Genomic DNA, 26,662 nt, shown 5'->3' on the forward strand with positions numbered 1-26,662 from the left:
TATTCCCTATATATAAAGACCTTTTCTGGGAACAATAAGGGTACAAATTATATAATCAATGTTGATTTATTTATTTAGTTTAAAAATATTTAATACATTTTGTTTGTTGATTTCAGAGAGGAAGAAAGAGGGAGAGAGAGAAAAACATCAATAATGAGCCCTAACCGGTTTGACTCAGTGGATGGAGTAATGGCCTGCGGACTGAAGGGTCCTGGGTTCGATTCCAGTCAGGGGCATGTTTCTTGGTTGCAGGCACATACTCAGTGGGGGGTGTGCAGGAGGAAGCTGAATCCATGTTTCTCTCTCATCAATGTTTCTAGCTCTCTATCTCTCTCCCTTCCTCTCTGTAAAAAATCAATAAAATACATTTTTAAAAAAACACATAAATGATGAAAGAGAATTGTTGCTTGGCTGCCTCCTGCATGCCCCTTACTGGGTATTAAGCCCACACCCCAGGCATGTGCCCCGACTGGGAATTGACCTGTGACCTCCTGGTTCATAGGTCGCTACTCAACCACTAAGCCGTGCCAGCCACACTAATCAATGTTGATTTAAAGCTATAAGTATTTTTAGATGAGGAAGCTAAGAATCACAGCTTATGTTAGGTCTCAAAGCAGTTTAATGAGCCTAGATCAGACTCTAGTTCTCATAATTGCTATTCCAATGCTGTTTCTACTCCCTTCTTTTTCACTCCTTTTTATTGAATTTATTGGAGTGACACTGGTTAACAAAATTATACAAGTTTCGGGTGCAAAAATATAAAGTAAGCCATGTGAGACATAGATGTGAGTACAGCAGAGAGAAGGATGGACAGGCTTATTAGATAGCTGTGGTGACTGGGTGAAAGTGTAGCATGGATAAGACCATAAGCTATTCCACACCAGTGGTGAAGTCCTGAAAGTATTAGGGTTAATATTATCATTGTGTCAATACTTGTACTTAATTGGTCTACTCAGGGGTATCTTTATAAAACTTTTTGAAGGGTGTCTAAATTCTGACCACTGATTAATGTCAAGATTAGATCTAGAAGAATCTAACTCGATTTGGTAAAATAAGTGGAAAATTACTAATTTAGTATCATTAATTAGTAACCATCACTAGCATTTTAATTAGTGATAGTTCTCTTATCCTTTTAAGTACATATTAGATTTAGACATATGTCTTAGTGTGTAAAGATAGTTGTTATTTTTATAATACTCTCATAGATATAATTGTTATTTCATTCTACTTTTGCTTCCAGCACTGCAGGTTGCATTTGGTTCACTGTATCGAGATGATGTCTTAATAAAGCCCAGTCGAGTTATTGCCATTTTGGCAGCAGCTTGTATGCTACAGTTGGTAAGTATGCACATTATTCAAAGAAAGGATTACAGTTGTATTTTTGTTTCAAAGTATTCCAAAACAAAAATAAAGTTTAGCTTTTTATAATTTTTAAAACAAAAATGAATTATATAAATATGCCATTTGTGGTGCATCAAAAATGCTTAACCAAAAGCAATTTATTGCAACCAAAGAGGTCATGATGTCTATGTAAGATGAGTGCAAGCTATTTCTATATAGACATTTTAGAATGACAGATTTCATTAATGGCTTATTTTGACTGTTATGAAGCAGATGGCTTATAATTATTTACTGATTAGTTCCTGGGTTCAAAAAACATCGAGTGCTTACTATATAAACTTTTTCTTAATTATGAAATAACTGTGTGTAAATGTGTATAATCTATTGGTAGAAGGACAGATTTGTTCATTCAACAGAAGTGTACTGAGCAATGTACTAAAGTAGGCATAAAGATCCAAAGGTAAATTCAGATACTGTCCCCACCTTTAAGAAGCTCACAATATAATAAATGTCGAATGAGAAAGGAAGGGTTGATATGCAGACCCAAAGGTAAATAAGAGCTGTCCTGTCCAGTGTTATAGGTATGATAATAAACATCCTGTAGAATTTAGTGGGTGCACAAAGTGGTCAGTTCAACATGTTTGTGTCAAAGAAGGAAGTTGTGTTTGAGATGAGTCTTGAAAACCAAAAAATGTACTTCTTTTGCAAAGTAAGAAGAGAGGAGAAGGGAAGAGCATTTCAGATAATAAACTAAGACCTAGTGGTGAAACTGGAGAACTAGAGAATCTGAATGGAACATGGCTCTAGCATCCTACCTATCCTATCTAATAAAAGAGTAATATGCAAATTGACCATCACTCCAACACACAAGATGGCTATCCCCATGTGGTCAAAGATGGCTGCCCCCATGTGGACACAAGATGGCCACGACAAGATGGCCATCAGGGGACGGCAGTTGGGAGGGACCAGGCCTGCAAGGGTGGGCAGTTAGGGGTGACCAGGCCGGCAGAGGAGGGAAGTTGGGGGCAACCGGGCCTGCAGGGAAGGGCAGTTCAGGGGGACCCAGGCCTGCAGGGGAGAGCAGTTAGGGGTGACCAGGCCTGCAGGAGAGGGCAGTTAGGGGTGACCAGGCCTGCAGGGGAGGGCAGTTAGGGGCAAACAGCTGGCAGGGGAGCAGTTAGGCATCAATCAGGCTGGCAGGGGAGTGGTTAGGAGGTGTTGAGGCTGGCAGGCAGACGCAGTTAAAGGCAATCAGGAAGGCAGGCAAGTGAGCAGTTTGGAGCCAGCAGTCCTGGACTGTGAGAGGGACATCCGACTGCCCGTTTAGGCCCGATCAGGCCTAAATGGGCAGTCGGACATCCCTCGAGGGGTCCCAGATTGGAGAGAGTGCAGGCTGGGCTGAGGGACACACCCCCCCCCGTGCACAAATTTTGTGCACCGGGCCTCTAGTAGAATATAAGAAGGGGTTGGAGAGAGGGAGACAGAGGCCAGCTCATGAAAGCCCTCTATACCTTTCAAAAAGTTTAGGTTTTATGTATAGTACATTTGGAAGATTTTAATCAGGGGAAAGACAAAGTTATGTTTTAGAAAGAAAGCTTCAGGAACAATGTGAAGGATGGATTGAAAAAAAGATGAGTATAAAAAACTATCATAATCAAATGAGGGTCTAAATTAGGGTCTAAACATTAAGAATGGAGAGGAAAACTGAATACCACAGAGGTTAAGTAGGGATAATCCACTGGATTTGGTGACAAAGGATATATTAAGAGGAAAGGGGAGGAGTCTAGAATGACTTTTTCAGGTAAGTTTAAGTCAATGATTTATTTTGATCTTTAACCCTTTGCACTCGCTTTTTTCTTGATTCCTGCTACCGATGCTAACCGTGTCAAGTCACACTCGACATCCGAGTGCAAAAGGTTAAAAAAGTTAATTGAGTTTCCTTTTATGTGGCATTTGTATATTGATTTCTTTGAGGTTTAGTTAATAGGTTGCTAAATATACTTGCTTGGGGTTATTTGATTTTTTAAAATGTTTTGATCCTTACAATTGTTATTTCCATGTAATATACTTTATTTTCTAACTTTAGTCCTGTTTTGGTTTTGTCCTAAATCCTCTTTCTGCATTATCTTTATGGCTTAACTATTTAACCTAATAATATACTTGCATGAATATATTTTAGAAATTTGAGTAAACAGTGATAGTCTTCTTCACATATATTGAATAAAGTTTGTTTGAAATCTTCTGTACAAACATTTTAAATTAAAATTTCAATGTAAGCTTAAAACAATAATATATTTGATTTAGGCACATCTCTTAGATATTGATAAGTGTTTTAAACTTCAATAAACACTTTCTGATGATTCATAGTTTACTTGCTTAGCCCATCGCATGGTCTGTGTAAAGAGGTCTTAATTTAAAAAGAACTGGTAAAACAGAATGTTGCTTAAATTTGCAAAGGTCCCCGAAAGGGAAGAATTGAAAGGGAATAATAATATTCATCTCTGCCTACTCCTTTACCCCCGCTCTTCCACATTTAATTCCAAGTATTTAGTTGAATACTTGCTGGATTTTTTTTCAATATTTTTACTGGACTTACTGCTGCGCTTAATGAGTTTCTTTCTTTCTTCCTTTTATTTTTTTAAAAAAACCAAACTTTTTAATATGTAAAAGCACATGTTCAGAGCTAATTTTTCCCACATGAAATGGGCCTTTCCACTGCTTATTTATATTTACAGGATGGTTTAATACAGCAGTGTGGTGAGACAATGAAGGAAACAATTAATGTGAAAACTGTATGTGGCTATTACACATCAGCAGGGACCTATGGATTAGATTCTGTAAAGAAAAAGTGAGTTACCCTTTTTGTTTTTCCTTCCATCCCACTTTTGGGAATTTGGCTGCTTTGGTTTCCTAAGAGAATGTGTAGTGTGACAAAGAAAGAAAGAAAGGAAAAAAAAAGATAGAAGAATAGAATTTTATTTAAAAAGTTTGTTTTTACATTTGGGCAGATTAATAAATTTCTCAAAAGTGTTATCTTTGTAAGTGACCATGGGTGGGTTACTAGTATACCTGCTTATAAAAACTATGGTCACTCTTTACAGTAGATCTTCTATAAAATCTTTCAAATAGTAGACATACTAGACATCATATCAGTGCAATTATTGACAATGTTTTTAACTCTTGAGAATTTCAGTATCTATTTTCAAATTATAAAGAAGATAATGGAGGTATGTAAGTCCTTTCATAAACCATTTAACACAAACTTGAAATTAGGTTTTCTTAAGTTGAAATGCTCTTATTAATATAAAGGGAATATTCCCTTAATAACTGCTGACAAAAATAATACTAAATTCTCAATTGTTAAATTAAAAATTTTGAGCATGTCCTAGCAAGACTAATATTCTGTTTTTATTTTAACTGTAAGTCATACTTAGTAAATCATCAGTCCATGATATACAATGTAATAATTCCTTGTTTAATTTCAGGTGTCTTGAATGGCTTCTAAACAATTTGATGACTCATCAGAATGTTGAACTTTTTAAAGAACTGAGGTATTTGAATTTTAAATAACTTTGTAATCATTCTAAATATTGTTTTACATTTTCCAAAGTATGCAAGATATTTTTGTATAAGACAAAAATATATTACTTACGAAAAAGTAAGTAATTTTGAAAATATATATCTATTTTTATTTCAGAGAGGAAGGGAGGGAGAGAGAGAGAGAGAGAGAGGAAAGAGATCGAAACATCAAAGATACGGGAGAATCATTGGGCTGCCTCCTGCATGACCACCTCCATGGGGTCAAGCCCACAACCAGGGTATATACTTTGACGGGGAATTGAACCACAATCTTCTGGTTAATAGGTCGATGCTCAACCACTGAGCCATGCTATCTAGGTAAGAAAAGTAAACAATTTAACAAAAGGTATTTTGACTGCATCCATGAACTGATGAAATGCTACACAAATTATAAATACTAGAGGCCCGGTGCACAAAATTCATGCACTGGAGTGGGGGCGGTCCCTTCAGCCCAGCCTGCGCCCTCTCGCAGTCCAGGACCCCTCAGGGGATGTCCGCCTGCTAGCTTAGGCCCAATCCCCTAAGCCAGCAGTCAGATATTCATCTCACAGTCTGGGGCTCTTGCAGTCCGGGACCCCTTGCTTCTTACTGCCCACCTGCAGTGGAGTTGGGAGAGGCTCCCACCACTGCTGCTGCGCTCGCCAGCCATGAGCCCGGCTTCTGGCTAAGCGGCACTCCCCCTGTGGAAGCGTATTGACCTCCAGGGGGCAGCTCATGCATTGAGTGTCTGCCCCCTGGTGGTCAGTGCACATCACAGCGACCGGTTGTTCCACCGGTCATTTTATTTGCATATTAGGGTTTTATTATATAGGACTAGAGGCCCTGGTGCACAAAATTCGTGCACGGGGGGTGTATGTTCCTCAGCCCAGCCTGCACCCTCTCCAGTCTGGGACCCCTCAAGGGATGTCCGACTGCCCATTTAGGCCCGATCCAGGTAGAATAGGGCCTAAATGGGCAGTCGGACGTCCCTCTCACAATCCAGGACTGCTGGCTCCAAACTGCTCACCTGCCTGCCTTCCTGATTGCCTTTAACTGCTTCTGCCTGCCAGCCTCAACACCCCCTAACCACTCCCCTGCCAGTCTGATTGATGCCTAACTGCTCCCCTGCCAGCTGTTTGCCTTTAACTGCCCTCTCCTGCAGGCCTGGTCACCCCTAACTGCCCTCTCCTGCAGGCCTGGTCACCTCCAACTGCCCACCCTTGCAGGCCTGGTCCTTCTCAACTGCCCTCCCTTGCAGGCCGGGTGCCTCCCAACTGCCCTCTCCTGCTGGCCATCTTGTCGTGGCCATCTTGTGTCCACATGGGGGCAGGATCTTTGACCACATGGGGGCAGCTATATTGTGTGTTGCAGTGATGATCAATCTGCATAGTACTCTTTTATTAGATAGTATGGTCAATTTGCATATTTGTCTATTATTAGATAGGATTAGATAGGATAGAGGCCTGGTGCACGGGTGAGGGCCAGCTGGTTTGCCCTGAAGGGTATCCCGGATCAAGGTGGGGGTTCCCTTGGGGCATGGGGCAGCCTGGGTGAGGGGCCTGTGGTGGTTTGCAGGCCGGCCACGCCCCCCGGCAACCCAAACGGAGACCCTGATATCTGGGATTTATTTATCTTCTATAATTGAAACTTTGTAGCCTTGAGCGGAGGCCAAGGCAGGCCAGGGCAGGCGGAAAGCTTGGCTTCCTCCATTGCCAGGGGAAGCTCAAGCCTCCTGCTCTCTCCGAGGCTGCAGCCATCTTGGTTGGGTTAATTTGTATGCTCACTTCTGATTGGCTGGTGGGCGTGGCTTGTGGGTGTAGCGGAGGTAAGGTCAATTTGCAATATTACTCTTTTATTAGATAGGATAATGTGTATTATGTTGACTAGTTTAACCAATTTTAATGGAAAAATTCATTGCTACTATAAAATTATAGAAAAATCTTTAAGTGTTACCTCACTTTTGTTAGGCTCTTAGAGAACCTAAAAGTTTATTTTTAAAGTCATCTTTAGCCCTGGCTGGTATGGCCCACGGTGTTGTCCTGTGCACCAAAAGGTTGCTGGTTTGATTCCCAGTCAGGGCACATGCCTGGGTTTTGGACTCAATCCATGGTGGGAGCATTTAGGAGGCAGCCAATCAATGTTCTGCACTACATCAATGTTTCTTGGTCTCTCTCCCTTTCTCTCTCTCTAAAAATCAATAAAATCTTTAAAACAAAATCAAAAGCCCTAGCTGGTTTGGCTCAGTGGATAGAACATCATGTTGTGGACCTATGGGTCACGAGTTTGATTCCGGTCAAGGGCACATATCTTAGTTGCAGTATCCTCCCTGGCTGGGGCCCTGGTCAGGGTGTGTGCAGGAGGCAACCAATCAATGTGTTTCTCTCACCTGGACCTTTCTCTCTGTCTTTCCCTCTTTCTTCCACTCTCTAAAAATTAGTGGGAAAATATCCTCAGGTGAGGATTTAAAAAAAAGAGAAGAACCCATTATTACCATTGAAACATTGTTTGAGGAAATTGTAAACTTTTTGATAAGTCTAATGAAATTAAATGCACAATTAGGTTGGCCTTTTGAATTACATCTGCTTACTACTGCTTTCTGTCTTCCTTTTACAAATACTTCCAGAATGTCTAATATGTGTCAAGGTACTCTGTTAGGGTCTGTGGACGATACAGAGATGATTATGTCATGGTCTCTGGTCCGGAGAAGCTTATTTGTAGTAATGGGGGAATCTGAGAAATTCAGGGTGGGAATAATCTTTTAGAGGCCAGTAGGCTTTTTAGTCTTGCATTTCAGGCTTGCATTTTCTTTACACTCCAATGGAAATATACAAAACGAATGACTTATCACTGCATAGCTTCCTGGGATGTCAATTTTACTGATTTGGGATGGCGAGAGGGGTAGGAAGCATGGAGAGATATAAGAGATAAACACTTTTATACAGTAAATACATTTAAATACAGTATGGAGTAGAGAATTCAAATTTCTTTGAACTTTCAAGATAAAATACAAGAATTAATGTAAATGTTACTTTTATGGCTAGACCACCTTCTGGATTCTTGGATCCTTTCCTTTTCTCTACCCTTCAGTACTTTAGTAGAAAGAAAGTATTATTCTACCCCCCCCTCAAAAAAAAAAAAATCACCACCTAGTGATGTCATGGCATAAATCAGTGATGGCGAACCTATGACACGCGTGTCAGCACTGACACGCGTAGCCATTTCTGATGACACGCGGCCGCTGAGGTTTATTAAATACAATTATATATAACAATTATACATTTATGTTATTTAAACTATAAATATCGTGAAATAATGTTTTTTCCTCAAAGTGACACACTACCCGAGTTATGCTCAGTTTTTTGGCGAAGTTTGACACACCAAGCTCAAAAGGTTGCCCATCACTGGCATAAACAAAGCTCTGCAGTATGTTTGGTTTGAAAATCATTAGAAACACTTTATTTTTTTCTTTCATAATCTCTTACTTTTTCAAAAGTAAGATAAATCATAGTGGCTATCTTAAAAACTCAGATGCTCTTTTTCTGACTTAAAGGAAAGAAAAAGGAAAAGAAAAAAAAAAAGAAAAAGGAAAAGAAGGAAAGCAACTGGTGATATTATTTTTTATCTAAATTTAAGCTAACACATATTTCTTTCTTTGTTGTTGTTGTTTGTTTGTTTTTGGTAATCCTCACCTGAAGGTATTTTTTTCCATTGCTTTTTCAGAGAGAGGAAGGGAGGAAAGCATTGATGTTTGGTTGTCTCCTACAGGCTCCCCTTGGTGGCGGGGGGGGGGGGGGGGGGGCGGGGGGGGACAAAGAGGGAGCAAAGGGAGTAAATTCCAAAACCCAGGTACATGCCCTGACCCCTTGGTGCATGGGCCAGTGCTCTAACCACTTAGCAACACAGGCCAGGACAAACAGACACACATTTCTTTTTTTTTTCTTTTTTTAACAAATCTTTATTGTTCAGATTATTACAGTTGTTCCTCTTCCCCCCCCCCCCCCCCGGCATAGCTCCCCTCCACCTGGTTCCCACCCCACCCCATGCCCTTACCCCCCCTCCCCCCACTGTCCTCACCCATAGGTGTTCGATTTTTGTCCAGTCTCTTCCCGCACCCCCCACACCCATTTACCCCCCTGAGGATTGTCAGTCCACTCCCTTTCTATGTCCCTGATTCTATTATATTCACCAGATTATTATGTTCATCACATTTTTTATTCACTTGATTTTTAGATTCACTTGTTGATAGATATGTATTTGTTGTTCATAATTTTTATCTTTACCTTTTTCTTCTTCTTCCTCTTCTTAAAGAATACCTTTCAGCATTTCATATAATACTGGTTTGGTGGTGATGAACTCCTTTAGCTTTTTCTTATCTGTGAAGCTTTTTATCTGACCTTCAATTCTGAGTGATAGCTTTGCTGGGTAGAGTAATCTTGGTTGTAGGTTCTTGCTGTTCATCACTTTGAATATTTCTTGCCACTCCCGTCTGGCCTGCATAGTTTCTGTTGAGAAATCAGCTAACAATCATGGGTGCTCCCTTGTAGGTAACTAACTATTTTTCTCTTGCTGCTTTTAAGATTCTCTCTTTGTCTTTTGTCCTTGGTATTTTAATTATGATGTGTCTTGGGGTGGTCCTCTTTGGATTCCTTTTGTTTGGGGTTCTGTGTGCTTCCTGGACTTGTAAGTCTATTTCTTTCACAAGATGGGGGAAGTTTTCACTCATTATTTCTTCAAGTAGGTTTTCAGTATTTTGCTCTCTCTCTTCTTCTGGCATCCCCATAATTCGGATGTTGGTACGCTTAAAGTTGTCCCAGAGGCTCCTTACACTATCTTCATATTTTTGGATTCTTCTTTCTTTTTGCTTTTCCGGTTGGTGTTTTTTGCTTCTTTGTATTTCACATCTTTGACTTGATTCTTGTGTTCCTCTAGTCTGCTGTTGGATCTTTGTATATATTTTTTTATTGATTTTTTTACAGAGAGGAAGGGAGAGGGAGAGAGAGTTAGAAACATCGATGAGAGAGAAACATGGATCAGCTGCCTCCTGCACACCCCCTACTGGAGATGTGCCCGCAACCAAGATACATGCCCCTGACCGGAATCGAACCTGGGACCCTTCAGTCCACTGGGACCCTCTATCCACTGAGCCAAACCAGTCAGGGCCAGAACTCTTTTTGTTTTCTATCAGTATTATTCCTGTGTTCAAATGAATTGTTTTCTGCCAAAGATTCTTTGTCTTGGGCTAAAAGACTGATTTAATTTTTAATTGCATTTAAAAAGACAAAGTTTTCAGTTCCACCAGCCTCTTTTAGCCTGTGCATGAAGATAACTCACTTACCTCTATTTTATCTTTTCTAGTATAAGTGTCATGAAACTGCTTATTGGTTCATCTAACTTATTTGTGATGCAAGTGGAGATGGATGTATACACAGCTCTTAAAAAGGTATTGATATAATACAATGTGTGTAGGCTATCACCTCAGCATTGATGATAATAGTGAAAAATTGGTAACAGCTAGTGTCCAGTGATAGGGAATAGTTATAAATTTAAGAAAAGTAAAAGAAAATATGGGAAAATGTTAAGAAGTCTTTGTGTTTAGGGATTTGGTGCCATGATGAATGATTTTAATTTGGTCTTCCTACTTTCTCTCCTAGGAATACATTTCTATTTTTTCCCAGATTTTTCAACAACAAATAGGTTATTGTTATGCTATTTACATAATCAGAAATGTTAAATGTTTTACAGTTGACTCTTGAACATCTCAGGGGTTAGAGGTACTGAAATCAACTCCCCTCCCCACCTAAGTTCTTGACTCCCAAGAACTTAGCTACTCATAACTACTAGTAACCTATTGTTGGCCTCACCAATTAACACATATTTGGTATGTTTTATGTATTCTGTATTCTTACAATAAGTAAGCTAGAAAAAAAGTGTTATAAAGAAAATACATTTATAGTATTTATTGAAAAAAAAACAAAAAAAAACCCACAAGTAAGTGGACCTGAACAGTTCAAATCTATGTTGTATATGGTTTTCAGACATGTTTTCAAGTTGAGATTTAAGTGAAGTGATAACTATAACGAAATTTTCACACATGCTTTTCTAGAAAATGTTGAAATTCTTCTCTTAAAGACCTTGTTTGCATTCAGGCATATGTTTCATCCCATCCTTTTCAAAGGATTCAACATTTTAAATGTAATTTTATTTTCACCACTCTCTTAAGAGACAAATTGGCTATTCTTTTTTTGTAATTAAAAAAAAAATGATCATTTTTATTATCTTGTTCTATACATACTAAGACTTAGAATACTTACAATTACTAAATGGCAGCCTTGAGGCAGAACCCAGGTATTAGGAGTCCCAATCCATTGCTTTTCTCACTGCATAATTTTGCTGTTAGCCTTTTGTCCCCAGCATGGAGTCTACATTTAACGCAGTTGTGAAATCTAGGAATACAACACCTTCTAGTTAATATCATTGTGGTTGTTTGTTTTTATGGTAGGATGTGATTCCTATTTTTCTTCAAGAAAGTTTAGTAATGGGGTTATCTAATCATTAAAGGAGTGGTAGCTCATTTCTAGAAGAGTAGTAGCTCATTTCAATTGCTGAACCACTGGTAGCATTCATACTTTCCTGTTATAACTGCTGTTATGCCAGTAATAATAAATGTTTACTGTGCGCCAAGCACTATTCAAAGTGTGTTACACATACTAATTTTTTTAATGTTCTATGAGGTAGGCATATTATGCTCATTAAACAAATGAAAAAATTAAGGCCCAGAGAAATTAAGTAATTTGCCCAGCTATTAATTAGTAGGGTCAGGATTTAAAAGTCCATGCTCTTTACTATTCTGCATACTGTCTCAACAGCAATAAGGTAACAAGAAACTCCTTTTTCCCATGTTTAATTTCTCACATTTATAATTTCACAATAGTATGTGGTGAAATTGAGTTAATTGGTGAGTAGAGTAAATTAGTATAAAATTGGTATAAATTTGTTAATGTAATATATATTAAACATTTACCTTTTTAATAGTAAAACTACAATGTATTTGAGATCATAAATACTTTCAAGAATTAGTTTATTCTCTTTTTTAAAATATATTTTTATTGATTTCAGAGAGGGAGAGAGATAGAAAGAAACATCAGTGATGAGAATCATCGATTGGCTACCTCCTGAACACCTCACACTGGGATTCAAGCCCACAACCCAGGCATGTGCCCTGACCGAGAATCGAACCATGACCTCCTGGTTCATAGTTCGATGCTCAACCACTGAACCATGCCGACTAGTGAAGGATTAGTTTATTCTTTACTGCACACTCACCTAGTTTTTATTATTGGACAGTGATTAATGCCATGATTAATTTAAAGCTTGTAAGCATGTCATGCAATAGTTCTACTTTTTTCAATTGCTTGTAATGAAAATTAAAATTTTTAGTATTATGTTTAAGGGGGAAGCAGTTTGAAAATTGTAAAATCATAATATGCTGAAGTTTTGTCAATTTTTTATTTACTTTTTTAACCTAGTGGATGTTCCTTCAACTTGTGCCTTCTTGGAATGGATCTTTAAAACAGCTTTTGACTGAAACAGATGTCTGGTTTTCTAAGAGGAAAAAAGGTATACCTGAAATTTTTATTGAAAATTTGTTTTTTTAATTGAAATTTATTAAAATCATTATACACATAGAAAATTTTAGTGCTGGAGAGCACCTTAGCAATTACCTAATTCAACCCCTCATTTCCACTGAGAAAATTGAAGCTGGATAAGGAAAATGCCTTGCTTAGCAGTAACTGAATTATTACTCTTTAAACCATGTTTTGATCCCCCAAACTACTGTTTTTTAAATTTATCTTTTGTTTGACTGTATTGAATTTTCCCTACAAATTAAACCTGTGTATTAGACAACAATTCTTCACATGGGGGGCACACAGATAGGCTTCTGTGTGTCACTAACCTGTGAAAGTGGATGCAAAATTGTGTGTGTGTGTGTGTGTGTGTGTGTGTGTGTGTGTGTGTGTGTGTGTTGTATTTTGGGGGGAAAGAGTTTCCATAACTTTCATCAGATTCCCAGGAAAAGTTTATCTAAAATTGGTTAAGATCAACTGCCATAAGGTCTTCCTTATCTGGACAGAGGTAGAGCATGCAATATATTTATTTTACTTTACTAAAACAGGTACAGGGGAAAAATTTAATGGCCCTCAGGTAAGAAAGTAGATAACTCATAATCCTTAGTTCATGATTTTCTTAGTTTACTGTCATTTTTGGTCTATGCCTGGCCCCATTTTTTGTTTATACTAATAAAAGGGCAATATGCTAATTAGACCGGATGTCTTCTGGACGGCCTTCTGGACAAAGCCATGGTGGTGGGACAGAGGCAGAGGCAGTTAGGGGCAATCAGGCTGGCAGGGGAGAGCAGTTAGGGGGATCAGGCCGGCAGGGGAGGGCAGTTAGGGATCAGGCTGGCAGGAGAGAGCAGTTAGGGCAATCAGGCCAGCAGGGGAGAGCAGTTAGGGGCATCAGGCCAGGAGGGGAGAGCAGTTAGGGCAATCAGGCCAGCAGGGGAGAGCAGTTAGGGGCATCAGGCCAGGAGGGGAGAGCAGTTAGGGCAATCAGGCCAGCAGGGGAGAGCAGTTAGGGGCATCAGGCCAGGAGGGGAGAGCAATTAGGGGTCAGGCTGGCAGGGGAGAGCAATTAGGGGGATCAGGCCAGCAGGGGAGAACAGTTAAGGGGATCAGGCCAGGAGGGGAGAGCAGTTAAGGGGATCAGGCCGGCAAGCAGGTGAGCGGTTAGGAGCTAGCGGTCCCAGATTACGAAAGAGATGTCTGACTGACGGTAGATGTCCCCCCTGTGGGATCGGGCCTAAACTGGCAGTTGGACATCCCCCAAGGGTTCCCGGATTGAAGAGGGTGCAGGCCGGGCTGAGGGACCCCCACCCTCACCACCACACGAATTTCATGCTCCGGGCCTCTAGTTTTTAATAATATATCAACCTCCAGAAACGAATTCTCCATTACTAGTATATTAATAACTGCAGCCTGTTCATGTACTTCTTTCCTGTTGTGTCCCCTTGACTTTCCCCAACTACTGTCTTGAATTTTGGGTTGTTTTTGCCCATGCTTTAAAAAAAGTTATCACATATGTATGTATGTATGTATGTATGTGTTAATGTACATAATACACTGGTGTGCTGGTAAACTGGCTCTTTGAAAAAATAATCCCTGATTTCTAGCACTTTTTAAATTTCAATTTTACAAATTCCCCAACATGGATGATTTTAAGCTACCAACATGACATCATTGCATGTGGAGTTGGGAAGAAATGCATACCATCAGCTCCTGGGAGCCAGTACAAGCCAGCCTCAGCTCACCCCTGTCATTTTGTTTTAGTTGTTACTGAACTATTTCATATTGTGGACTTGATTTTCATTTCCTTAAAACAAAGAGATTGAACAGCTCTTTATGTGTTTATGGGCCATATGTTTTCTCTTCTGTGAAATACCTGTTCAAGGTGTTTTCCTATTTTAATATTGTATTTTTTTCTTAATGATTTGTAGGCATTATTTTTTTCTTCAATTTTTTACTAATTTTTAGAGAAGAAGGGAGAGGGATAGATAGAAACATCGATTGGCTGCCTCCTGCACACCCTGTACTGGGGATCAGGTCTGCAACCCAGGCATGTGCCCTGACAAACCCGTAACCTCAATTCAGCCACTGAGCCACACCAGCCAGGCTAGGCATTTTTTTTTTTTAATAAATCTTCATTGTTCAGATTATTACAGGTGTTCCTCTTTTTTTCCCCCCCATAGCTCCCCTCCACCTGATTCTCCACCCCACCCCATGCCCTTATCCCCCGCCACTGTCTTCATCCATAGGTGTAAAACTTTTGTCCAATCTCTTCCCACACCCCTCAGGCCCCCTACTCCCTGAGAATTGTCAGTCCACTCCCTTTCTATGTCCCTGATTCCATTATATTCACCAGTCCATTCTGTTCTTCAGACTTTTTATTCACTTGATTTTTAGATTCACTTGTTGGTAGATATGTATTTGATGTCTTTTTGTTGTTCATAATTTTTATCTTTACCTTTTTCTTCTTCTTCCTCTTCTTAAAGAATACCCTTCAGCATTTCATGTAATCCTGGTTTGGTGGTGATGAACTCCTTTAGCTTTTTCTTGTCTGTGCAGCTCTTTATCTGACCTTCATTCTGAATGATAGCTTTGCTGGGTAGAGTAATCTTGGTTGTAGGTTCTTGCTGTTCATCACTTTGAATATTTCTTGCCACTCCCTTCTGGCCTGCATAGTTTCTGTTGAGAAATCAGCTGACAGTCATATGGATACTCCCTTGTAGGTAACTAACTGTTTTTCTATTGCTGCTTTTAAGATTCTCTGTCTTTTGCCCTTGGCATTTTAATTATGATGTGTCTTGGTGTGGTCCTCTTTGGATTCCTTTTGTTTGGGGTTCTGTGCACTTCCTGAACTTATAAGTCTATTTCTTTCACCAGGTGGGGAAAGTTTTCTGTCATTATTTCTTCTAATAGGTTTTCAATATTTTGCTCTCTCTCTTTTTCTGGCACCCCCAAAATTCGGATGTTGGTACGCTTAAAGTTGTCCCACAGGCTCCTTACATTACCTTTCATATTTTTGGATCCTTTTTGCTTTTTGTTTTTCTGGTTGGGTGTTTTTTTGTTTCCTCATATTTCAGATCTTTGGTTTGATTCTTGGGATACGTTGATCTACAGTTGAGTTTCTGTATATTCTTTATTTCAGACAGTGTATGCTTAATTTCTGACTGGTCCTTTTCCATTTTTTTGGCATTTTCATTAAGGTCCTTGAAGGTCTCATCAAGTTTCTCAGCCGTTTTTAGAAGATTCCTGAGTAAACTTACAAATGTGGTTTTGAACTCTATGTCATTCCGTAGTTTGCTTTCCTCCATTTCTTTAATTCGTGACATGTTTCTGTATCTCCGCATTTTGGCTGCTTCCCTGTGTTGGTGGAGCAGCTTTGTGTGGTAGGTGACCTATAGGGGCCAGTAGCTCAGCCTCCCCAATCACCTGATGTGGACGGTCTTGGTACACCCCTTTGTGGGCTGAGTGCAAAGTCTTGGTGTAGTTAAGCCTTGATTGCTGTTGGTACACTGGGAGGAATTGTCCTCCAGGCCAATTAGCTGTGGGGACCTACTGTGTTTATAATGGAAGAACTGCTGCACTGGAGACACGCTTATGGTGCAGTACTTGTTTTAGTGGGGCTTTGGTGCTCACTGAGTCTGCCTCTTTTTTTTTTTTTTCCAATGAGTCTGCCTCTTGAATGTGTCACTTATGGATGTGAGGAGTTGAAATCTTTGTCTCACACTGACCACTAGGTACACTGGCTTCTGGACCTCCAATGGGGTGCAGGTCAGCTACTGTCTGAGGTCACCCTGCAGGAGCTACAGCGAGAACTACAGTCCTCTCCTCCCTGCTTGGGATTTGTAGATTATGGAGCTGTCTGAACTGGTTTGCAAGTTTGCTAGGTTAAGCGGCAATGGTGAAGGTCATTCATATGCAAAAGCCATTGCTCGGAGCTTGGGTGAATTTGTAGGTTGTGTGGGGCGGGTTCTCAGGGCGTCACTAGGCTAGGGCGTGGCAAACAACAATGACTGGCAGCCAGCGGTCACGCGCCTCCGATTGCATCCCCGCGTCTCGCGCCCCAGCGCAGCAAACAATTATTTTTCCACGCAGCTCTGCAAGCAAGCCACCCTCACTTTCCGACCCGATGGCAGACAGTCCAGCTTCTCCCTGTAGGAGTTTGGGTCCCGCATGTCTCCCCTTCGGGTTGAAGAAAGCAACGCCCGCCACCAGCCGGGATCCGCCACCAGCCCGTATCGTGCGCACCCCCGTACCTCAGCTTTTCAGCGTTTGTGCACTGAATGCTCTTTTCTCTTTCCGTCTAGTTGTAGAACTTCCACTCAGCCAGCTCTCCCATGGCTCTGGGTGATAGACGTTTTGTCTTTTAGTTGTAGTTTTGAAATTGTTGTGCATGGCCGCAGTTTAGGTGTTTACGCCGCCATCTTGAGTTCTCCTAGGCATTCTTTATATATTCTTGAAATCAATTCTTTGTCATAAATTTGTGTTGCACTTATCTTCTAGTTTGTAGGTTATCTTTTTTACTTTTTACTTATATATTTTAAAAAAGGTTTTTATTGATTTTTTTTTTTAGAGAGAGGGATAGAGAGAGAAAAACATCGATGAGATAGAAACATCATCGATCAGCTGCCTCCTGCGTGCCCCTGGCTAGGGATCGAGCCCAAAACCCAGGCATGTGCCCTGACCTAGAATCGAACCTGTGACCTCTTGGTTCCTAGGCCAAAGCTCTACCGCTGAGCCATACCATCGCAGCTCTTTTTTACTTTCTTAAAGGTGTCTTTTAATGAACAGAAGTTTTTTATTTTAAAATTTAGTGCTTTTTGTTTCTTGTTTAAATAAATGTTGTATAATTATTTTACATAGTGAGATTTCCTAGCTTAGAGCCAAATAAATTGTTTTTCTGTCAAGCTCATGAACATCTAAAGAACCATACCAATAAAATCTAACTTGATTTACTTAACCCTTTGCACTCAGATGTCGAGTGTGACTCGACACGGTTAGCAGTAGAATAAAGGAATCAAAAAAAGCAAGTGCAAAGGGTTAAAGAACAAAACACTAAACTTATACCTTAAATTATGCTAATTATCTTATGATAATTTAAGAGGAATAACATTATGATCATTAAAGAGGAATCAGATAAATTATAGATGAGAAAATTTAAACAGGGAGAGATAGAAAAACTGAAAAAAGTTGGGCAGAGAAGCTAAAAAGACAAAAGGACTCAATAGAAACAGTAGATGTTAGGTAAATGTTGACATAACTTGTCCTCTTTTGAGTTCTTTTCCCCTGAAAATTGCAAAATAACAGTCAAGTTAATGAAAAGAATTAATGAACCACAGTAGTTCATCAAGAGAGAAATTAACCTGTAGCCGAAGTGGCAGAAATCAAACTGTGGTCCACTTGTGGTTTTCTCCCTCTAGGGTTTTCAACTCAAGAGTCTGTAGTATAAAAGTATACAGTTTAAGATAACTTTCAACGCTAGCCGGTTTGGCTCAGTGGATAGAATGTTGGCCTGCAGACTGAAGGGTCCCAGGTTCGATACTGTCAAGGGCATATACCCGGGTTTCGAACTTAATCCCCAATAGGGGGCATGCAGGAGGCAGCCAATCAATCATTCTCATCATTGATGTTTCTATCTCTGTCTCCCTCTCCCTCCCTCTCTGAAATCAATAAAAAAACATTTTTAAAAAGATAACTTTCAGGGGGACATTTATTGCATAAAGCAAAATATATGTCTAATGCTCTTGCTTTTCAGAGAGGATTTTGAAGTTATTTCTTACAGTTTTAAAATTATAAAAGATAAATAAAGAGGAAGTAAAACAGAAAAATCACCCATTATATTTTGGTATTTTTTTCTTAGGTTTTCTTAATTATTTCACTTTTCAGATATATGTGGGTCAAGACTAGAAGAAACAATAGAAATTAAGAAAAAATTTTTACACAATTATATGTAGAGATATTGAATTTGGCAGGTACAATTAATATAAGCTTCATGTTGTTTTGTTTTTTTGTATAGCTACACTTTGAAAAGCTAGAATCTTTAAAACATATTTTTTTAACTCCATAAATTTTTACAAAGTAAATGAGGCAATCTCTTTTGTGCCCTTAAAAAGTCTTCATGGGATAATTTCCAGATTTCTGTGAGAATCTAGAATTAGATTTTTATAACTTGTTCATGCAATGGAGCACCCATTAAAACATAATGGCATTTTTAGTATACCCCATTAAATTGGCACATATAATTCATCATAAGAACTAGAGCTAATTCTATTATTTTTTTTTTATAAATATATTTTTATTGACTTTTTACAGAGAGCAAGGGACAGGGATAGAGAGTTAGAAACATCGATAGCCGAAACCGGTTTGGCTCAGTGGATAGAGCGTCGGCCTGCGGACTGAAAGGTCCCAGGTTCGATTCCGGTCAAGGGCATGTACCTTGGTTGCGGGCACATCCCCAGTGGGGGTTGTGCAAGAGACAGCTGATCGATGTTTCTCTATCATCGATGTTTCTAACTCTCTATCCCTCTCTCTTCCTCTCTGTGAAAAATCAATAAAATATATATATTTAAAAAAAAAAAAAAAGAAAGAAACATCGATAAGTGAGAAACATCAATCAGCTGCCTCCTGCACGCCCTCTACTGGTGATCAAGCCTGCAACCAAGGTACATGCCCTCGACTGGAATTGAACCCGGGACCTTTCAGTTCACGGCCCGACACTCTATCCACTGAACCAAACTGGTCAGGGCAATACTATTGTTTTTTTAAAAAGAGCCTGGCCTGTGTTGTTCTTTTAGTGTCAACCCATGAACCAGGAGATCACAGTTTGATTTCTAGTCAGGACACATGCCCGTGTTTTCGGACTCTATCCCCAGTAGGGGGCATGCAGAAGGCAGCTGATCGATGATTCTTTCTCATCATTGATGTTTCTATATGAAATCAATAAACATATATTTTAAAAAGTAATAAAAAGTAAATTTTAAAAATATATACGACATGTAAATTCAGTTACATTGCCTGTTGCCTAAGTAAGCAAAGTTTATTAATTTTTTAAATGAGCTTACTGCTCTCTCTTGTTTGCTTTGTTTGACTCTAGACAGGTACCAAAGAAATACAGAAATGGGAAAGAAATTTGAAAATTGTGGGAATTCTTTTCATTAACTTGACTGTTATTTTGCAATTTTCAGGGGAAAAGAAAATATTTTAGTGGGCAACACCTCCTTCACAGCAAACCTGTGTTCCATGTGAAGCATAGTTTGAGTCGTAGTAGTTTACAATAGCAACTCTTAACTTTTTCTCCCTATCCTTACTAGCAATAGGATTGAGCATACTCCCATGGATAGGTCTTGTTTAATAGGTAACAGACTAGGGCTTTTGCCCTAGTTTGATCGTAGTAACTCTATTTGATAGCACTAACTTTAGACCTTTCCTTCCCACTCATGAAAGTACATTGGAATGCAACTGAAAATAACTATTTTTAGAAATAACCTTAAATTCTACCAAAAAGAAATAAATTAAAATACTTTAACTTTAAATAATTTTTTAACTTTTCAATTACAGTTGACATACTATATTAGTTTCATGTGACAACACAATGATTAGACATTATATAACTTAACTAAGTGATCATCCCAATAAATCTTATACCATCTAAAACCGTACATAGTTACTATAATATTATTAACTATATTCTCTATGCTGTCCTCTACATCCCTGTGACTATTCTGTAACTACCAATTTGTACTTCTTAATCCCATCACCTTTTTCACCTATCCCCCAACCCTCCTCCCATCTGGCAACTGTCAGAATGTTCTCTGTACCTATGAGTCTGTTTCTGTTTTGCTTGTTTACTTTGTTTTTTAGATGTATTTTGTCTGGTGTAAGTATTGCTAACCTGGTTGTTTTTTTGGGTTTTTTTTTTGGTTTGTTTCCATTTTCATGAAATATCTTTTTCCATCCCTTTACCTTCAGTCTGAGTGTATCTTTCAATCTGAAGTGAGTCTCTTGTAGATAGCATATATAAGGGTCTTGTTTTGTTATTCATTCAGCCTCTATATCTTCTGATTGGAGCATTTGATCCATTTGCATTTAAAGTAATTGATGATAGATATATATTTATTGTTATTCTATTATTCATATTTTTTATCTTTTTTCTTCTTCTTAAAGAAGAGTTTAACATTTTTTGTAATACTGGTTTGGTGGTAGTGAACTCCTTTAGCTTTTTCTTGTCTGGGAAGCTCTTTACCTGTACTATAAGTCTAAATGATAGCTTTGCTGGGTAGAGTAATCTTTGTTGTAGGTCCTTGCTTTTCTTTGAATATTTCTTGCCATTTCCTTCTGGCCTGCAAAGTTTCTGTTGAGAAATCAGCTGATAGTCTTATGGGAGCTCTCTTGTAGATAACAGCTTTTCTCTTTTTGTCTTTTTTTTCTCTCTAATATATTTTTATTGATTTTAGAGAAAGAGGAATGGAGAGAGAGAGAGGAATATCAGTTGACTGCCTTCTACATGCCCCTACTGGGGATCAAGCCCATAACCTGGGCAGGTGCTCTGAATGAGAATCAAACTGGCAACATCTTGGTGCATGAGATGATGCTCAACCAAATAGGCCACATTGGCCAGAGCTAATATTCTCTCTTTGTCTTTTACCTTTTTCATTTTAATTATGATGTATCTTGGTGTGGGCCTCTTTGGGTGCATCTTGTTTGTGACTCTGCGCTTCCTAGACTTGTATGTCTATTTCCTTCACCAAATTAGGGAAGTTTTCCGTCATTATTGTTTCACATAGGTTTTCAATTCTTTGCTCTCTCTCTTCTTTTTCTGGCACTCCCATGATACAAATGTTGGTATACTTGAAGTTGTCTTAGAGGCTGCTTATACTATCTTCATTTTTCTGGATTCTGTTTGGCTGTTTTCTGCTTCCTTATCTTCCAAATCTCTGATTTGATCCACTGCCTCATCTGCTCCAGTGTTGATGCCCTGTAATGTATTCTTCATTTCAGGTAGCATATTCTTCATTTCTGACTGTTGTTGTGTGTTTTTTTAATATTTTCTGTCTTTGTTTTTATGTTTCCCATCTTTTCATTGAAGTTCTCACTAAGTTCATCTACTCTTCCCCTAAGTTCATTGAGCATTTTTATAACCAGTGTTTTGAGCTCTGCACCTAGGAGATTGCTATTCTCCATTTTGTTTAGTTCTTTTTCTGGAGTTTTCTTCTGCTCTTTCATTTGGGACATGTTTCTTTGTCTCCTCATTTTGGCTGCCTCCCCGTATTAGGTAGAGCTGTTATATCTTCTGGATTTGGTAGAATGGCCTTATGTAGTATCTTGTAGGGCCCAGGGGCACAGCTTCCCCTGATCACCCAAACTTGGCAATCCAGGTCCACAACCGCCTTGATTGCTGGTGGCACCTCAATGGGAGGGATTTATCCCCAGGCCAATTGGCTGTGAGGACTGGCTGTGATCACCATGGAGAATCAGCTGTGTAGGGGCTAACCCCATAGAGCAGGACTTACACTGAGTGGCCAGATTATTATGATCTCTGTACATATAATAATCTGGCCACTCAGTGTGTGCGTGCGTGTGTGTGTGTGTGTGTGTGTGTGTGTGTGTGTGTGTATTAGAGGCCCGGTGCATGAATTCGTGCAGGGGGAGGGGGGGAGGGGACATGGGAAGTTGGCTGGCCTGCCTGCTGGTCGAACTCCTAGTCAAGGGGACAATTTACATATTAGCCTTTTATTACATAGGATATACACTGAGTAGCCAGATTATTATGCGTTCAGAGATCATAATGATCTGGCCACTCAGTGTATTTCAGTGGGGTCCTGGAGCCCGCTGAGTATGTACCTTGAGTATGTTGTTTGTGGAGGTGGTTAGGTGGTGCTTTGATGTGGTCTGAAGCTGTCCACCAGGTATGTTGGCTCTGGGCCCTCCTGGGAGATTCAGGCCAAGGTCAGCCACCACCTGTGTCCTGCTCAGGGCCACCCGGCATAAGCTACAAAGCAATCTGCAGATGGCTGCTATTTGTGCTGGATTTGGAAGTGCCCAGGAGAGACCAAGCTGTGAACCAAGGCTGGCTGCCACTGGTGCCAGGCCTGAGGCCACTTAGCAAGAGCTATGTGGCACACTAAGGCCAGATGCTGCTTGTTTTAGAGATTTTTAGGAAGTCCAAAGCATGAGCCAAGCCAGGCCTTTTTGTATGGGAAAGCCACTGGAAACAATTTAGTTGGGCCTGCAAGTTGGATGCAGTGGGATCTCAGGGAATTAGCAGGGTGAGGCCTACAGAATTAGCCAGATTGATGGAGACTCAGTTATGGCTACTTCTGTCTGGGAGAAAGCCACTCCTCCAGCTCTCACCCCGATGCCAGACAACTCGATTTCTCCCTGGATGTCCCTGGTTTCCCAGTGCTGGAACTCAGAGCAAGTGAGGCCAATTAAGTCCTTACTCGGGCCCTTTAAGAGAAATACTTGAGACTCTAGCAGCCCTCTGTCTAACTCAGCCACAATCCAAGCTGGTTTTCACAACCAGACGTTACAGGGACTTCTGCTGGCATTGGAACCCTGGCCAGGGGGCCTGGTATGGGGCTGGGACTTCTCACTCTACAGGGAGCATCTCTGCATCCAAGATATCTCCTGATTTTTATTCACCACTCATGAGTGTGGGACAGCCCATTCCACATCTCCGACCCTCCTACCAGTCTTGATGTGGCTTCTTCTTTATATCCTTAGTTGTAGGACTTCAATTCAGCTGGATTTCAGGTGATTCTGAATGATGGTTGTTCTGTAGTTTAGTTGTAAATTTAATGTGGTTGTGGGAGGATTTGAGTACAGCATTTACCTACTCCACCATCTTGACCAGTTAAGCCCGTGGTCGGCAAACTGCGGCTCGCGAGCCACATGCGGCTCTTTGGCCCCTTGAGTGTGGCTCTTCCACAAAATACCACGGCCTGGGCGAGTTTATTTTGAAGAAGTGGCGATAGAAGAAGTTTAAGTTTAAAAAATTTGGCTCTCAAAAGAAATTTCAATCGTTGTACTGTTGATATTTGGCTCTGTTGACTAATGAGTTTGCCAACCACTGAGTTAAGCCATATACTTCTTAAACTTGAATTATTTTAACAATAAATACTATCCATGTGTACAGTGGCTACTGTATTTTTGTATCTTATTTTATATTTGAATAAAAAATTAATAAATTGATTAGTGTTCATCGCATGTAGCTAAAGTATAAGTTAGAAGAATCCTAATAGACATTCCATGACCTGTGTATCTTTTGAAGACCTTTAAGTGATGCATCTGGGCCCTAGAGTTCCACTGGAGTTGTCAGTGCCTTGGAGAGGATAGCCTGGAGAGATACCATAATCCCAGCTATCATTCTTAAGCATTCCTTTCCCACCTTGCTTCACTGTAAGCTCCAAACCCCAGAATGGTGTACAACTGAATTGTAGCAAGGTTCTATGTAGGACCAAAATTAATTTCCTGTGGCTTTTTTCTAAATCTCCCTGTTTTTATCCTCACATCTGCGATTTATAAAATCCTTGAACATTTTGAAACTAGCTTATTTGTAGTCTAACAGGTGTGTGTGTGTGTGTGTGTGTGTGTGTGTGTGTGTGTGTCTCCAAACGCATGACAACATTTAATAAAAAAGTAAATTAATAGGTTTGAAAAGAATGGCTATTTAATTTAAACTTTTTTTTTATTTTATAGATTTTGAAGGTATGGCTTTCCTTGAAACTGAGCAAGGAAAACCATTTGTGTCAGTATTCAGACATTTAAGGTTACAGTATATTATCAGTGATTTGGCCTCTGCACGAATTATTGAACAAGATTCTCTAATACCCCCAGGTAAGAGAATATAATGAAATTATGATTTTAAGTAATGTCTTTCTGATTATAATAGTAATATATATCATAGAAAAGCATACTTAATAGAAATTATACTTAATCCCAGGAAGGTACACAGTTTTATACCAAAGCTGAATCATACCATGCAGGTAATTTTCTGTGTTCACATAATATATTTTGGGTATTTTTCCATATCATTAAATACTCTTCAGAACATTTAAGTGGCTATATATTTTTCTGTAATATGGGTGTTCTTTCATTTTATTAACTAGTACACTACTTTGCACCAGACTTTTTAAAATGGTTTTTGTAGTATTCTTTAAAGTTTATAACTGCTTTTTTCTATTAATACTCCATAAATTTGCTTATTTTCTTTTTTCCTTATTCTAGTCTTAAAGCTCATATCAAAGCAAATGTAATGTCTTTGCTAATTATAATTTAAATATTTAAGACAATTGCTGATTTAATAGTCTCAGTTAAATCTCTAGTGCTTGTATAAGATTCAGTTTAGTACTATATATGCATATAAGAAGCATAGAATAGACTTTCTGTTTGAAGACTTATTTGTAAATTTGCAAACATTAGTAATAGATTTGTCTGAAAAATTGTAATTATCTGATACCTCAGTTTTTAATATAGCTGTGTTTATAGATTTAAATTGTTCTTGTAACCTGTATACTTATTTAGAAAGGTATTCAATGGAAAGCAAACCTAGAGTAACACTCTGATACATTTGAAAGTAATGTATTTTTATAAAGTCACTCTAATAGGTTTATAGACATTGTTTTTCTATTAGTTTCATATGAATCATTTTTATTTTATTTATTATTATTTTTTTAATGTTAAGGAGACCTTTATTCAGATCTAGAGGCCTGGTGCACGAAATTCGTGCATTCGGGGGGGGGGGGGGTCCTTCAGCCCGGATTGCGAGAGGGTGCAGGCCAGGCTGAGGGACCCCACCGGTGCACTATTGGGGCCGGGGTGGGACGCAGGAGGTTGGCCAACTGGAAAGGGACCACTGGAGGGCTCCAGGCATGTCCAGCCCATCTCTTGCTCAGTCCCAATCGGCCGGACGCCAGTAGCAAGCTAACCTACTGTTCGGAGTGTCTGCCCCTGGTGGTCAGTGCACATCATAGCAAGCAGTTGAGCAGCCTTGGCATATCATTAGCATATTACTCTTTGATTGGTTGAATGGACAACTGGACACCTAGCATATTAGGCTTTTATTATATAGGACTAGAGGCCCGGTGCACGAAATTCGTGCACGGAGGTGGGTTGTCCCTCAGCCCAGCCTGTACCCTCTCCAATATGGGACCCCTCAAGGGATGTCCGACTGCCCGTTTAGGCCCGATCCCGGAAACGGGCAGTCGGACATCCCTCTCACAATCCAGGACTGCTGGCTCCCAACTGCTTGCCTGCCTGCCTTCCTGATTGCCCCTAACCGCTTCTGCCTGCCAGCCTGATCACCCCCTAACCACTCCCCTGCCAGCCTGTATGCCCCCAACTTTCCTCCTCTGCCGGCCTGGTCACCCCTAACTGCCCTCTCCTGCAGGGTTGATCACCTCCAACTGCCCTCCCTTGCAGGCCTGGTCCTTCTCAACTGCCCTCCCTTGCAGGCCGGGTGCCTCCCAACTGCCCTCTCCTGCTGGCCATCTTGTGGTGGCCATCCTGTGTCCACATGGAGGCAGGATCTTTGACCACATGGGGGCAGCTATATTGTGTGTTGCAGTGATGATCAATCTGCATATTACTCTTTTATTAGATAGGATAGAGGCCTGGTACATGGGTGGGGGCCAGCTGGTTTGGCCTGAAGGGTGTCCCGGATCAGGTGGGGGTTCCCTTGGGGCATGGGGCGGCCTGAGCGAGGGGCCTGTGGTGGTTTGCAGGCCGGCCACGCCCCCTGGCAACCCAAACAGAGGCCCTGGTATCTGGAATTTATTTTCCTTCTACAATTGAAACTTTGTAGCCTGGAGCGGAGCCAAGCCTGGGGCTCCCTCTGAGGCCAGCAGCCATTTGTGTTGGGGTTATAATTGAAACTTTGTTGCCTTAAGTGGGTGGGCCCAGCCAGGGTGTGCAGAAAGCTTTGCTTCCCCTGTTGCCGGCGGCAACCCTGGCCTGCTCTCTCAAGCTCCATTCTGCCGCCATTTGTTTGAATTTGTTTACCTTCTGTAATTGAAACTTTGTAGCTTGAGTGGAGGCTTAGGCCTGGCAAGGGCAGGTGGAAAGCTTGGCTTCCTCTGTTACCTAGGAAACCTTGCTCTCTGTGGCTGTAGCCATCTTGGTTTGGGTTAATTTGCATACTCGCTCTG

The 26,662-nt window shown here is 40.2% G+C and overlaps 1 protein-coding gene across 1 annotated transcript in view; it reads left to right on the top strand.

The window, feature by feature from the left end:
- The window catches only part of GMCL1 (germ cell-less 1, spermatogenesis associated), a 62,499-nt gene that overhangs the window by 7,012 nt on the left and 28,825 nt on the right, over positions 1-26,662 (top strand). The window contains exons 4-9 of the mRNA XM_008147502.3: positions 1,241-1,338; positions 4,077-4,189; positions 4,827-4,892; positions 10,255-10,339; positions 12,426-12,516; positions 24,216-24,353. Coding sequence (XP_008145724.2) covers positions 1,241-1,338; positions 4,077-4,189; positions 4,827-4,892; positions 10,255-10,339; positions 12,426-12,516; positions 24,216-24,353 — 591 coding nt within the window. The remainder of the gene's footprint in view (positions 1-1,240; positions 1,339-4,076; positions 4,190-4,826; positions 4,893-10,254; positions 10,340-12,425; positions 12,517-24,215; positions 24,354-26,662) is intronic.

This window comes from Eptesicus fuscus, chromosome 16 (assembly GCF_027574615.1).
Source record: "Eptesicus fuscus isolate TK198812 chromosome 16, DD_ASM_mEF_20220401, whole genome shotgun sequence".
NCBI classification, from domain to species: domain Eukaryota; kingdom Metazoa; phylum Chordata; class Mammalia; order Chiroptera; family Vespertilionidae; genus Eptesicus; species Eptesicus fuscus.